This window comes from Primulina eburnea, chromosome 1 (genome assembly GCF_022965805.1).
Source record: "Primulina eburnea isolate SZY01 chromosome 1, ASM2296580v1, whole genome shotgun sequence".
NCBI classification, from domain to species: domain Eukaryota; kingdom Viridiplantae; phylum Streptophyta; class Magnoliopsida; order Lamiales; family Gesneriaceae; genus Primulina; species Primulina eburnea.
Window position 1 is genome coordinate 971,160 of NC_133101.1, and position 15,258 is coordinate 986,417.

At 33.9% G+C, this 15,258-nt stretch overlaps 3 protein-coding genes and 1 long non-coding RNA gene across 7 annotated transcripts; 3 read left to right on the top strand and 1 right to left on the bottom strand.

Moving 5' to 3' along the window:
• Positions 1-102: 102 nt before the first annotated feature.
• LOC140834183 (uncharacterized) lies at positions 103-2,421 on the bottom strand. 4 transcript variants are annotated; one of them, XM_073198910.1, is made up of 2 exons: positions 1,343-2,421; positions 103-563 (listed from the first exon to the last, which is right to left on the bottom strand). In XM_073198910.1, exons 1-2 carry the CDS (start codon positions 2,012-2,014, stop codon positions 438-440), a joined length of 798 nt encoding a protein of 265 aa, XP_073055011.1. In that variant the 5' UTR covers positions 2,015-2,421; the 3' UTR covers positions 103-437. The 4 variants fall into 4 exon arrangements, with proteins under 4 accessions (XP_073055011.1, XP_073055094.1, XP_073055252.1 ...); XM_073198993.1 differs by lacking the exon at positions 103-563 and adding an exon at positions 586-715 and having other exon boundaries at positions 1,343-2,420; XM_073199151.1 differs by lacking the exon at positions 103-563 and adding an exon at positions 722-918 and having other exon boundaries at positions 1,343-2,419.
• A 3,454-nt stretch (positions 2,422-5,875) lies between these two features.
• LOC140834388 (cyclic dof factor 2-like) lies at positions 5,876-8,920 on the top strand. Its single transcript, XM_073199274.1, is given in 3 exon segments — positions 5,876-6,256; positions 6,258-6,305; positions 7,320-8,920. Coding segments are annotated over 3 exon segments (1,545 nt in total). The 5' UTR covers positions 5,876-6,085; the 3' UTR covers positions 8,646-8,920.
• Positions 8,921-10,906: 1,986 nt separating this feature from the next.
• Positions 10,907-11,651, top strand: LOC140809909 (uncharacterized). The gene is made up of 3 exons (XR_012113196.1): positions 10,907-11,004; positions 11,122-11,186; positions 11,297-11,651. It is a non-coding gene; the product is annotated as an uncharacterized lncRNA (long non-coding RNA).
• Positions 11,652-14,351: 2,700 nt separating this feature from the next.
• LOC140814602 (probable calcium-binding protein CML46) lies at positions 14,352-14,786 on the top strand. Its single transcript, XM_073173636.1, has one exon. The coding sequence runs from the start codon at positions 14,352-14,354 to the stop codon at positions 14,784-14,786; it is 435 nt and encodes a 144-aa protein (XP_073029737.1).
• Positions 14,787-15,258: the final 472 nt, after the last annotated feature.

Genomic DNA, 15,258 nt, shown 5'->3' on the forward strand with positions numbered 1-15,258 from the left:
TTCTTTTCCCAAGAAATCATTTCTGGGATTTTGTCCTCTCTTTCTTAACCAGATAAAGACCCGTTTGAATGTAAGGTTCAGAAGAGAAAATTATGAATGTTTTTGCTTGGCGCCAAACATTGGGAACCCAGGGAAGAGTTACGAAAAAGAACAAGAAGAAAATACGACTTAAATGGAGGTATTGAGTGTATTTGCTACTTTGTTCCTCACGGCAACAAAGAATTCAAAAGACCAAATCAGATGGCTTGAGCCAAATAAGAGCACGGTATTGAAACAGACATAAAAATTTCTCTGTTCAATGTGTATAAACAAAATATAAATCCAAAAACATAGCAGAAAGGTAGGGGTTAGCTAATGCGGATATTGCCTCTTCTGTGACCCAATAATACCTCTCTAGCCCCGGTGCTTCCCTCTCTCTTTTACTATTCCCACCTAGATCACTTGGCCAGTGGCATCGAGCCATTGCTATGTAAGCTGCATCTAAGGACCCCATAAAACCACCTTATTCTCATGGAGCTGTGCTGGACATTTCTGCTCATATATATAGCTCCCAGCGACAGGTGCTGAAAATGTGGATGGATGCACATCAAACAGAGATAATTTATTTTACCTTATGGCTCCCTTGAATTCATTTGTTGGTGCACTACTCCACTCGTGTATCAAGATTATGTCTATCAAAGTGCTAAGGTGCATCTATGTAAGTGTATCTGCAATCCTGTTTCCTTGTCCAAAAATTTAAGAGGTTGGAAATTCAATCTTTTCAGATAAGCGGTTGTATATTTGTAGGCAGTACTTGACACGATCTACAGCAAAAACCAATAAAAGAATCCACCAATCTTGTTTCTGGTTCGTCTCAAAATGATTTTGTGAATATTTTAGACTTTGTATTTTAGAAACTTGAGGCTGTACTTATTTGTCCTGTAGGTATACGAAACTCACTTTTGAATTAAAGATTTGATGTCCTGAGACATAAAAAAACAAAGTTTTGCACTCACACGGTCACACGACTGGAACATGAAGTAAGACTCGAATGATAATAAACTGCAAAACTAGATCTTTGTTTCACATTTCAAAAATCATCAAAATGCAAAGCCATCAAGTACCGGTAAAGATAAAACAAATTTGAACTATTAAATATCACAGAATATGGTTTTAGAATGTTACAGGTAACCTTCAAATAACCGGTTTCTATCTTATATTGTTCAGATAACTTATTCCAACAGGCTTTAATGAGCTTATTCAAAGGTATATTGTTCAATGGAGACTAACCTAATATCTATCATCGCTATAGCCACTCCGTTATTGAACATAACTAACGATTCTATTGACACTATTTCTTTACCTTTCGAGATTTCCTCGGTCCCGGAACCTCCATTCTGCCGACAGGACACCCACACCTTGCTCGAAAGACAAGAACCGCTTTCCCATTAGGTGGAGCCATCTTCTTTAGCTCTGCCTCCAATTCTCTATGGTGATCACGATGCAATTCAAACAGTCCCTTATTGAATGCAGCCTTTTCTAGATAATCAGGTTTCTTGAGGCAATCCTCCGTCTCTATTTGAATATCGAATTCGGGGGCATTATGCAGACCATGACAGCCATGTTTACCACATCTCCTATCTGTACACACCATGATCCCCACAAGTGCCATGGCTGAGAACAAAATGCTAAGTCCTAAGCACCCAAATAACAAAGGGGAATGAACAATCTCCTCAGTTACAACATCTACAACTTCTTCACCAAGTTCAATACTTTTACGCGCTAAAATCTGAGCGTAAGGATAGAGCAAGAATCCACATGCGCCTACAACAGCAATCAAGATTACAACATCAATTATAGCAGAACGAGATTGCTCACAAGCAGGGATGTTCAGTTGATTCGTAGCGTTCGATATCCTTTTGTTCTTGTGGAACTGATTAATTTGCCGAAGTTTCAAGCAAGGGTCGGTTGAGTTAACAGATTTGGCCATCTCTATATGCTGCTCAACCGAAATCGAGCTTTGAAAAAAGACCATTTGGATTGTGATTAAACTGAATCAAGCCCTAGATCGACTCTTTCTCAAGAACCAACCAATCAAGATCAAATTTTGAATCAGACCCACAACAAAACAGTATGTTTTCGGATCAACCCACTTCATGAATCGGAGAGATATTTGGTTTTCAACGCACGACAAGATCGTAATTCGTCGGTGTTATTCACGAAACAACTCAAAATCGTCCCACAGTTCGCTACATCGATATGATCAAGAATAAAAAAAAAAAAAAAATCTAACTACAGATGATAGAGAAGAAAAAATTGAGATCCGAAGGCAAGAGGACAAGAAATCTCAACCGGCTGGTGATTGTGAGAAGCACAGGCGAGAGGCAATGAAGCCAATTAAATGTCATTACAGTCTGGTACCTTATATTCTGCCCTGTGTGCATTTAGGTCAACAAATTACTTATCCACTATCAAATTAAATAATTTTAATTTTAATTTAATTTAATTTGAAAAAAATTCTAACATATTTCAGTTCTTTTAAATATTTGTAGTCATTTGTTGACCTAAATGCACACAGATATATATTGAGCATTTGGATGTTTCGAGCTTTCATATTTTCATTTTTGATCTTTATTATCCGAATAATATTTTGAATATCTCATTAATAAGTTCGGAGATTTTGCGTCAAACACAAATTCGAAATGAACTCGAGCTATAAAATTAAAAAGATACGAGCTTCAAGTAGAGCTCAAACTCGAACTCATACTCGAATATAATTAATTCGAATCAAACTTTAAAGTTTTATGAAAATTCAACAGGATTCGATTCGTTTACATTTATATTATACTTTTTAATTATCGTTTCCTTATCATAATATGACTAAGCCAATGACTTGTAAATTAGACACCGCAAAACCTCAAGATTCTTTTTTATTGGATTTTGTGGGCCGTTGTGTAGGGTTCATATAAAATGGATTCCATTTCCATAAGAATAATAGGATTAAAATCCAACTGTTTTAGTCATTTGAGTTTCTCAGTTGAATGCGAAATAAATCGAACTGTTTGGATGTTGATCTGATTTGATATTTGATAGTTAAACTATAATTTTGAATCGAGACCAAAATGATCGATGTAATTCATGAAGTGTAATATCAATCACATCTTAGCCATGACCTTGGTAGCTTTGAACGTATGTGTGTGTGCGCGCATACACAGATTATCTGGGCATGATTTACTTGCCTACAAGTTCACATTAAGAAATGATCGTTATTATTGATATAGTTATTGTTATACCATGTTAGTTATTCTATATCGATTGAATAAAATTCACGAGAATTGCATATATAGACTTGGTCAATCATCCTCTTTGAGCTAGTCTTTAGGGTGGAATTAGATCAAAATATCAAATCTCAATATTAATAGAACAGGAAGATTGTGATGTTACACATTATGAGTATCATTAGATTATTTACGTCGCTTTTAGAGTCACGTGCAATATGTTAATAACAGATGAGTCGATAATTATATCAGGAGTATAACCCTACAAGAAAAGGATTCAACTGTCTTGAGTTGGATATTCGAAATTCACTTCTTTTATTAAAGAGATTCCTTACCAGTACATGATATTGCATTTTTTTTTTGGCAAAGTAGACATTTCACTATCATTGCTTCGTTATAAATTATTTAGCATCATGTCTCTTTGGGACAATTTTTCATCTTTTAGGGATATTGATGTTCTAGTGTTTGGTGAATGGAGCAAGGGTTACATCTAATAGTTGAATGTTAAAGTTGTGTTTAATACTGGTCGATATGGTTACTACATTCACACAAAATTCTCATAAGACAATTTCGATGGTCAATTTTGTAAGAAAAATATTTTACCTAAAAAAATATTGTTTTATTGTGTGAAAGTATGAGAGATGGATTTTAAATTGTTAAATAAAATCTATAAGTCTTATAAAATTAAATTAAAATAATTTTTCAAGAACGACCCTCCCCTTAAAACCCTCTGGTCCAATTATATCAGACGTCATTTGGTTGGGCCTAGAATGTGGACTATCGCAACATGGGCTCTATTCTGCTTTCGATTTTAATTATCTTCCGTACTCTTTCAAATGTAATGTAAATTAGAGTGGTTTTTTTTTTATATAGAATATTTTGTATAATGGATATATAGTAAATGAAATAGTCCGAATAATTTTAAAATATCGACAAGCAGTTTCCATTTTTGTCACATCATAACATACATTTTAAAAAAAAATAAATATAAACATTTTTACGGACGAAGAACTTGAAGATACTATCTTTCGGGTGACCTGTAAATCACACACGCACCATGTAAACTTGCATAATAGGCAAACAAGCTCAAACAAATAAAAATTTTGTGGGATTCAAAGTTGATGTTTTTTACCCCTAAATTTCGTAAATTCAACCAATAAAGCTAGCTTTATATCGCAATACATTTTTGATATCGAGCCTCACTTTTTCCGTCGAACCAAGCGATCCATGACAATAAACATAAATTATTGATATAATTGAAAGGAGAGAAATCCAACAATTGGTAGGGTAGTCATGTGGCTCGTTTATGTAAAGCATATAGGAAACACAAACTGTGACCACATCATTGGTATGCGGTTCAAAATGAGTGCAAAACCACCATTTAAATATTAAATGCAACGAAACCTAAAAGCATAGGATGACGGTGACAATTTGGCAAAACAAACCACGATTCGAGCCCAACTAACTCGTTTCATTACTCATTATTATATATATAAATTCAATCATAAAAGGTAAAACTAAATTTACGTGTTTTATAATTTTTTTAGAGTAGGTCTCTTGTGAGACAGTCTCACGAATCTATATATGTTAGACGAGTCAACTCTACCGATATTCACAATAAAAAATAATACTCTTAGCATAAAAAGTAATATTTTTTAATGGATGACCCAAATAAGAGATATGTCTCACTAAATATGACCCATGAGACTGTCTCATGTAAGTTTTTGAATTCTTGTTAATGCAATTTTAAAACGAAAAGTTAAAAAAATATGATCAATGATGATATCTAAAAATGTGATCATGTAATTTCCTACATCACTTAATTACTTCTTCGCTTTCATTGAAATGTACAAAACTCGGATCATGGGGAAATTGTACATCAAATAGATCTACTCATGACTGCAGACAGAGTCAAAGTAGACAACACATATTAAAAAAAAAAGTCATGCTGTCAAATTTAAAACTTCTAGTTTTGTAAAGTATTGGTAAATCTTGTTCAAATCATTCATAGCAAGTGGCGTATGACCAAGATTAATGAACCATCTTGTATCGCTGATTCCACACGCATTGATGGCGTGGCCACACTTTTCTTGAACTTTTTCTTCACTTTAACAAACTTGCGTTGCCAACCACAAAAATGGGAATATAATAATAATAATAGTAAAAAAAGAAAGAAAATATAGAACACTAAAAGTTAGGCCACTTTTTGAAAGAAAATACAAAAAAGAGAGTTAAAGAAAGGAAAAGAGAAAGGGCTGGGCCAGATCAGATTAAAGAGTACAGTCCAGTGTAGCACAACAGAATCAAAAGAAAGAAAACAAAAGGGGAAAAGAGAGAGAGAGGGTGAAGATCTCAATATAACTTGTGGCTCAAAATTCATTTATTTTTGGCTGACATGGCAGTTTCATCCATTCTTGTCTCCTACACCACTTATTTCAAGTTGTAAATTTTATATCATTTAAACAAGATAACCATAAAATGAAAGTTCGTTTTTCTAAAAAAAAAAGTCGCATAAAATATGGTTTTTGGGGATATTTTTTAATTTAAAACTTCACTTTTTAAAAAAAAAAGAAAAAAGATTTTTTTTTCCCACAAATATATTTAGTTATTGAAGCTATTTTTTTAACACACTATCAAGAAATCGATTTAGTTAGGTATTTCTTTAACAAGCTACTTTGTTACCCAAACTAGCACTCATTGTGTGCTGTCATATTTCCCAATTCCCAATCCCAATTCCCTTGCACTTGATTTCCTTTTTCTGTTCATTTTGCTGAATTTTATTATATTGTTGGATTATAAGAAGCGAAGAAAGAGAGGAAGAAGGAAATATGTTCGTAGAAAAAGACCCCAGCATAAAACTTTTTGGTAAGACCATTGAACTACCGGAGGCGGCGGCAGTTCCAGCGGTAACGTCTTTGCCTATTCCAACTCACCCCTTTGTTGCTGCTGAAGAGGATGGCTCTCACCAAGATCCCCCTTGTTCTTCTGATTCTATGCTTTGAATATAGGAACTTGGATTTAGATGCAGAGGAACAAGAATCAGCCAAGGTATGAATTGGAAGACGACCCTTTTCTTGATTTGTGTGAAATATAATGGGTCCGTTTTAGTTTTGGTTGTTTTGCTAGATTTTGTGGACTTCCAGGAGTAGGTTCCTGCTTAAACTTTCGTTTAGGTAAGCTTGATACTGTAGTTTGTAGAAGTAAAATGATTTTAATGTTAGGATTGATGTGAAAGCTTTTGCTTGATGCCATTTTAGGATGTGTAATTGGAACTTAGTTTGTGACGGTAGTTTTATGATTTTGGTATGAAGAATTATTTGGTTGAGCCAGGAAGTTGAGCGATTTATTATTGCTTAAAAGGGAGCTGGAGTTTTGATTAGGATAGGTAGAGCGATAGGTTTTAAGGACTTTGATAATGAAATTTTACTCGTGGCAATCCGGATTTTCTTTATTTGTACTTGGAAGATGTCAGTATTTCTCTGCAAAAGCCACTTTTTCCCAAAAATAAACCTTCAAGAATGGAGCTGGAACATTTACTGTAGATTTATTCATGGAAATCACTTCTATGATTGAAAACTAAAAGGTTCCAAGAAAATATTCCATGCTTCATAGTTCATATTGTTGCGTAACAAATGGTTGAATTGATTCTTATCGAGACTAACCCGTGAATCTTCGCTTCATGGATAGATAACTTGAGTTTGCTTTTGTATCTACAGTATACGGTTTGAGGAGTTTCAATTTACTTCTTGTCTAAGGTCAATGTGTCCCGGAATTCTTGTTGTTTGGCTTAAATGATTGACACATAAGGGTGGATTTAGCAATTTGGGAGAAGGGGAGACAAAATGAAGAGGGGAATGGCTCATTAGTCATTACATTCTTTTGACTTATAGTTTTTAAAAAAGATTACAATTAAATTGAATGTCTCGCCTGAGTTTCAACCTATCCTTGTACATGATGGTAGTTGCGTCATGGCGTATTTCTTGCAATATATATTATTATATGGAATTAGAAGAAAAAAAATTCCATACATCTCTCTAATGGATGATCATTATGAGCATGCAGAGTCTAACAGACACAAAACAAGATGCAGCGAAAGATGGAGATCTAGGCCAACCTTTGATGTCAGAGGAATTAAGAGATTCTAACAGGATCCCACCAATAACTGAGGACTCGATGACACCTTCTGCTGATGACGGTGCTGTGGCTATGAAAACCTCGAAAACTGAAGAAGACCAGAGTGGGTCAGGTAATTCACAGGATAAAACCTTAAAGAAGCCAGACAAGATACTTCCATGCCCACGATGTAATAGCATGGATACAAAATTTTGTTATTTCAATAATTACAATGTCAACCAGCCTAGGCATTTCTGCAAGAATTGTCACCGATACTGGACAGCTGGTGGGACAATGAGGAATGTTCCAGTAGGTGCTGGCCGCCGTAAGAACAAGAACACTGTGTCCCAGTTCCGACATCTAACTGTTCAAGAAGCTATTCAGAGTGCCCAAGTGGATATAACAAATGTAATTCACCCCGCCGTTCTGAACCCCAATGACAGCACTGTCCTTACATTTAATTCAGATGCACCTCTATGTGAATCAATGGCCTCAGCTTTGAATATTGCCGATGAGTCAATCATTAACAGTACAAGAAATGGATTCCACATAGCTGAAGTGAATATATCTGTTTCTCATGTAAGTAAAGTGAACCAAGATGATCCATCGGTTGGAACTTTCGCTAGTACTGCAAGTTCAACGGGTGACAGGAGTAAATCTATAGTGCCAGAATCGACCTCAAATTTTCCTCCTGTTCCTCCACGAGTACCATGCTTTCCTGGAGCCCCCTGGCCTTTCTCATGGCACTCTGATCCTTGGAGCTCTCCAACATCTCCACCTACTTTCAGTCCTGCTAGTTTTCCCGTGCCATTCTTTTCTACTACACTACCATATTGGGGTTGTGCTATACCCAGTACATGGAATGTTCCTTGGGTTTTTCCACCAATGCCTACCGCCATTCGATGCGACACACCTCGAAGTTCCACTGATCCAAATTCCCCTACTCTGGGGAAACATTCGAGGGATGACAACCTTCTAAAATCGCCAAATGGAGATGAGGCAGAGACACAAAAAAAGAGCAGTTCTGAAAAGAGTCTGTGGATTCCGAAAACGTTGCGAATTGATGACCCAGAGGAAGCGGCAAAAAGTTCTATATGGGAAACATTGGGGATAAAACATGACTCTGTTGGTTCTCCAGGTGGATCTCGACTTTTCAAGCCCTTCCGAAGCCAATCAAAAAGTAATGAAAAATCTAATGTTCTTGAATCCTCTTCAGTATTACATGCCAATCCAGCAGCACTGTCCAGGGTGTTGACCTTTCAGGAGAGCTCGTGAGCTTGTCCATCTCGAACTCCATGCATCACACAAGCTCAAGTTGAATGAAATCGATAGATTAGATTGCAGTGGTAGTTCGTCTTCGTCTTTTAGCTCGCTTTCATAGTGTTTGTGCATAATTTTATGAGATACTTAAGAGCTAGAATGGTATATGTGATTGAGTGTAAAATGCGTAAAAATAAAGAGCAACGTTGAGAATTTTATCTTATGCCTTATCAGGTCATCTCAGAATGCATCTTCTTCTTGGATGAGATTTCTTTGATTTTTGTGGTCTATGTTTGAGCAAAGTGAGTGTTTTTTAAATTTAGGCCAATCTCTTGAAATTTCGGATTTTTATAGGATAAATAGTTTGAAGCACTTTAACTAATTTAAATACTTAGCAAAAGTGAGTGTTTTTTAAATTTAGGCCAATCTCTTGAAATTTCGGATTTTTATAGGATAAATAGTTTGAAGCACTTTAACTAATTTAAAATACTTAGCAAAAATTTCTTAATATCCCCAAAATTTTCAATATAATATGATATTTCGTTTTAAATTTTCCAATATCAAATTAGTGAAGGGAATAGATTAATCCAAATTGTCTATTCCATTACTTTTCTAACGCCTGATAGCCCTTTTGACTTCAACAAATTTTTAATATTTTTGAAATTTCCATAATTTTTCCTATGAAAATAATGAAACCAATTATTTTCTCGAAATTTTACATAAATCAAGAATTCCAAGCTTACCAAGATACTGATATTAAATACCTTTGTGCTTTGGAGTTTGAAGTCAACTCTCACCATTTCGGTCCTGTTATAACATGGAAAGCAACGTAACTTGAGTCACCTCAGATTTGAACCTTAATATATTATTTTAGAAATCTTCTATGACATTTCCATGTTACACCAATAAATTAATTATCACATGTATCATAAAATTGATTTTCTAAATGTGCCATAATCATAAATTTATTCCACCTATAAAAACTCTACACTTGTCCATGTTAGATTTTTTCCAATTTTCAGGACATGTTTTGCTCTCTTTGATCCATGTTCTGTCGAATTTTTGGGTAATTAATGATCTAGTAGTTTTTCAGTGAGACGGTCTTTCAGATCTTTATTCATGAGATGAGTCACTATGTCCATATTTACGTTAAAAATAATACTTTAGTATAAAAAGTAATAATTTTCATAAATAACACAACTATGATATACATATCACAAAATTGACCCATGAGACCATCTTACTAGAGTTTTTGTGATGATCTAATAAGGTGTTAGATCAAATGGTATTTAGCTCGAAGTTTTAGATATACAATTTCATTAGACATTATTTTCTTAAACATTGTCCCATATTTGGGATTATATGTATATATCGACCTTTTCAGATTCAAACTTGCAACGATATGAGATGTTATTTTTATTGGGGAGACCGTTAAATAACGAAAAACATCAAGGCCGGTTAAAAAAATCTAGAGTTAAATAACTAAGTAGCCCTTTTTATACATCGATCGATTCTTATCCAACTAAAATTTGCTCAATTTACTTCTCAAATCGCTCGAACTTTTGCTCAAGCCAAGGTTTAGAGTCATACTCTCACAAATGTGCAAGAGATTCAGGGTCGAGTCTTCGTCGCGTCTAAATAAAAAAAAATCGAGTCTTTCCCACCCAAAATAAAAATTAAAAATAAAATTAATAAATCGTTCGAATTTTTAGCATTATATATGTATATATATAAGTCAAAAGGACTTATATTCTTTTGCACTTGAAAATTAACTAAAAATGCACCATTATGCTTACATGGTGGACACGTTTGAGATTGATTTACGTGTAGCTTTTTGACTTTTTTCTTTCCCAAAAAAAAAAACATATTGATGAAATTATGTTAATCCTTCGTCAAATTCAAATCAGTATGCACGTTGTTGGGTTTTGGAGCTCGAAGTCAACTCTCACTTTAATAATAATAGTTGACTTTTTGTGACTAATGAATTAGTTGATATTTCTAGAATTTTCTAAAATAGATAAAGTTTCACGAAAATGTCAAAATTTAAGTTACTCGACATAACACCTTATTTTAAACCCTACTCCTCCATTGACCCCGAATTTGGGATAATTTTAAAAACCAGTGAGTAAATCAAAAAGTGAAAACCTAACAACCCATCACACGCATTAACCCGACGACTTCTAATATTAATTAATTGATTTGTTTTAGCCAAAAAATTTATTCGAGGTTATATAGAGGATCATGCTCAACTTCCATCCGCCAGTGAAATCAGAAGGCTTCCCATTACCAAAATTTCAAAGAAAAAATATGGGCAAACTTTATTTTACTAGGGTTCTTCTTCTCTCGGTCTTTTTTGTCACCCTTATCTCCAATGGTAGCAAAACTATTTCTTTCTTTTCTTCGTTTGCGGCCACTGATCTGATCTGATCTCTGTTTTTTTTTATAATGCGTGATAAATGATATGTAATGAATTTAATTATTATTGGAATAGGGTTTTCGAGAGAAATGGCGGATTACTATGGTCGAGAAGAAGTTGTGAATGCTTCCGTGGAACAGGTTTCATCTACATTCTTGCCATTTTTAGTTATTTTACTTTTATATATTTTGAGATTCATTCCTTTTTTTTATACATATATATAAAATCTAAATTTATGAAATTATTTCAGGAGAATTTAAGGGAAATAGAGTTGGATTACGTGTACGCAGGGCCAAACTTCAATTCAAAATCGAGCTTTATTTTGCCTCCTACTGCTCCACCCCCTGGATTAGGGTTTTGATTAATGCAGAGCTTCACTCAAGAATCTGAATCGGAGGTGGTTTAAGTAATGATAAAATATTGGATGAAACGATAATAAGAAAATTAGTTTGCATAAAATTTAGATATTATGATTTATATTTTTATCTATTCACAAAGTGAGAAAAAAGTTTCGTAGAGCGTAGGTTTTCGCGTTTTTTGTGTTTTTGTTTTCTCTATCTCCTTTGCTTATATTCATGACTTTTATTATATAATTATTAATGTGATTTTTTAAGAGACGTATCGTACATATATAAACTCGTGGCAATATGCGTGGTATATATAAACTTTATATGAAATGTTATTTAAGTTTACATGATATATATCAACTAGTCCATAATCTAAAATGATATCAAAAACCAGGCTAACCGTTATGTGTTGCATTTCTCTAATGAGATATATGTTTATGTTTAGTAAACTCTACGTTCCAAATGTTTATTCATAACATGAAGAAATGTGTTAGATATATTATATTATGATAATTAAGTTCTTGAGATATATATATATAGAGCAATGACACCCTGCACACTCTTTTCCTGCACACCTGTGGGCGTCTGCCTACGTGGCACACCCACAACCACACAAAATTTTTTGTTTTGTTTTTTTTTAAAAAAACTGACCAATCATGCACTGCCACGTAGGCGGTGCTCATGATACCCTGCACACCTGGTGTGCAGGGTAACAAATTCGTATATATATATATATTATATATATATTATATATATATATATATATATATATATATATATATATATATATATATATGAACTTAGACAAGGAAATATGTGTCATATGTTCCAAGAGTGAGTCTCATGTGAGACCGTCTCACGGATCATAATCTGTGAGACGGGTCAACCCTACCCATATTCACACTAAAAAGTAATACTATTAGCATAAAAAGTGATACTTTTTCATGGGTGACCCAAATAAGAGATCCGTCTCACAAATAATACCCGTGAGACCGTCTCACACAAGTTTTTGCCATGTTCCAAATTGGTTGGATTAAGTTCTTTGGAGTTATATATATGTACTTGGACACTTTTTCTTCCTCGAGCTAACTTTTGCAATGAATTTAGGTTCAAATTCATAATTTTAATATGGTATCAGAGCACAGACTCAACGTTATGTATTGGATCGCATATATAAGACACACGCCAGAATGTTTTATAAACTTCACACTCTGGATTTTTATTTTCGGGCACTATTTTTGGGCATGAAAGGGAGTGTTAGATGTCGCACATCAGATTGATTAATTTTTTTAGAGTTGTATTTATGTAATTGGACAATCCTTCTTTCTTGAACTAGTTTTTAATTTGGAGTGAAATTAGATTCAAATCCACCATTAGCCATAGGATTTTCCCCACCGAGCATGTCAAAATATCTTTCTCTGAGGATATTTCCTCAATTAACCATAATTATTGTAGATAACCCTAATATTCGGGCACAGATTTCTCATTTCTCAAACTAATTCTGGATGCATCTTATGTATCGCTGACTGAACGTGAATGCTTTACGGAGTTGCTCCTGAGTCCTGATAAGTTGTTTTGGACTTTTCAGAAATTGGACTTAAAAAATATACGGGCTTAGGGAAAAAAACATCTTTAAACGAAAGAATAGGGCCCATATATTTCACCCATTTTATTTTCTAAGAATTCATCCGTTCTTTATTAGTTACTAGCAATCACGCAACGCGAATTTATCCAAAAATAATTTGATAGCTTAATTAGTTAGAAACCGAAAAAATAAATATAGTTATAAATGGTAAATAATAAATTTATTGAAATATGAAAGAAAAAACATTATTGTTCATCTACTAAAATGACCAAGATAGTTATTCTAAATATAAAGGGTTGATGCATTATTATATAGTATAAAATACTAGTGTCCACTAGAATTTTTCCGCTATATATTATCTTCTTAACAAAATAGAAAAACAAAATTTGTAAAATTAAAAACGTTCTGAGTTTTAGTTAGTTTTATCAAAAAAATTACATAAAATCAATTTGTTATGCACAAAAGCCTATATATGAGATTTTGGTGATTGAAAAAATTCATCAATCTTTATCTCTGAGACGGGTCAACCTTAGCGATATTCACACTAAAAAATAATAGTCTAGCATAAAAAGTAATATTTTTGCATGAATGACTCAAAAAAATATCCGTCTCACAAAATACGACCCGTGAGACCGTCGCACATAGGTTTTTACACAAGATATTAATGTAATTATACTGTTCAAAATTGTTATCTCACGAGGAATGATAATGTACAGCCTAGTTAGAGTTGTTATATAATTGTTGACTTCAGGAAAATAGCAGCCAAAAAGTCTTGGTCAAATTAACCCAATATATTAAAAAAGGTAATTTCCACGATGATGTAACATCAATCTGAATTCTCCTTTTGACCAAGTAAGGTGGCTACCAAGACGCACTCAATTCCTCGAAATGTCTTGTAAAAGGCGCAGTCGCTACGAGAAATTTCCCGCACATTCTTCATTCCCGGAACGTGGCGCCATCCAACGAATAAATGACACGCACTCACCACGAAACTTCCTCCACGTTGAAAATACTACCAAAGTTCCAAGATTTTGAGCCACTCCTCCCTACACTATATATAAAGAGAACCCCAGCATCAAATTCCCCAGAAAAAAATTCTACACAAGATTCATGCAAGAATAATTTATCTTTAATACTTATAAATATTTAGATTTCTCGTCGATAGAAGAAAAATACTATTATTAGCCATGTCTCTCGGTTATCTGAATCAATTTTCAATCGAGAATGTTTCTTTAAATTTTAAAAGCCTGCAGTTGATCACGTTGTTTACAGGATTGATATTTAACTTCCTCTTGGTTATATTCCTTGACAAGAAAAGAGTACGCATCTTTTTATTGGGATTTTTCCAGTCTGCAATCCGATCCCAGTTGTTAATGAATCACGAGGATTCCGAATCCAAACAGCGGGATGGAACAAAGAAGGGCGGGATCAACTCATCTGTCAAGAAACACAAAAGGGTCGATCCAATCTTGCACGGAGGAGATGCAGAGGATATCGTCGTAGGAAGTTTAAGATTGATGAGCAATCCCGAAGAAGCAAGATTTGATGTGGAATCCCATGAAATATTCAGCCTTTTCGAGGAGAAAGATCCGAGCCCGGATGAAGTGAAGGATGCTTTTGATGTGTTTGACTGTAACGGAGATGGGTTTATCGATCCAAAGGACTTGCAGAAAGTTTTGTGTTCTCTGGGATTGGATAAAGGATTGGGGATGGATAGTTTCAAGAGGATGATCGATGTTTTCGACGAGAATGGAGATGGGAGATTGGATTTCGAAGAATTTGTTAGATTCTTGGAGTTTAGTTTATGATGAGACATTCTTTGATTAACATTGTAAGAGAACTTTCAAATTGTGTGTTGTTAGAAGTTAGAGTTTACGGTGAAGCTTGATCTTTTTTACACAAGCAATTGGAGGTTGTGTGTTTGGTTGAGCTATTATAGTTTAATTAAAGCTAGAAGTTTCTTGAAATTCTCAGTCAATATATTCATGCAATTTTTTAAATACATAAAATAAATATTATACATGAAGATTTTCAATACACGATATTATACTTTGACATGGCTCGAATTCGTCTAATCTTACGTGGCTAGACGAATTCATAAGATTAGACGAATATATATATATATATATATATATATATATATATATATATATATATATATATATATATATATATATATATAATACTGCACAATATATCATACGATAAAATACAATAAGCTTTCATAAAAAAACATTGAACTAAATGGTAAAAAAACACAGTAGATCAAAGCTTAAAATA

What these genes read in the sequence shown, in the direction of transcription:
- LOC140814602 (XM_073173636.1), top strand. Translation starts at nt 14,352, where the DNA reads ATGAATCACGAGGATTCCGAATCCAAACAGCGGGATGGAACAAAGAAG.
- LOC140834183 (XM_073198910.1), bottom strand. Translation starts at nt 2,014, where the DNA reads ATGGTCTTTTTTCAAAGCTCGATTTCGGTTGAGCAGCATATAGAGATG. An exon ending in GACCGAGGAAATCTCGAAAG is followed by an intron (nt 564 to 1,342) that starts GTAAAGAAATAG and finishes CCACATTTTCAG; the next exon opens with CACCTGTCGCTGGGAGCTAT.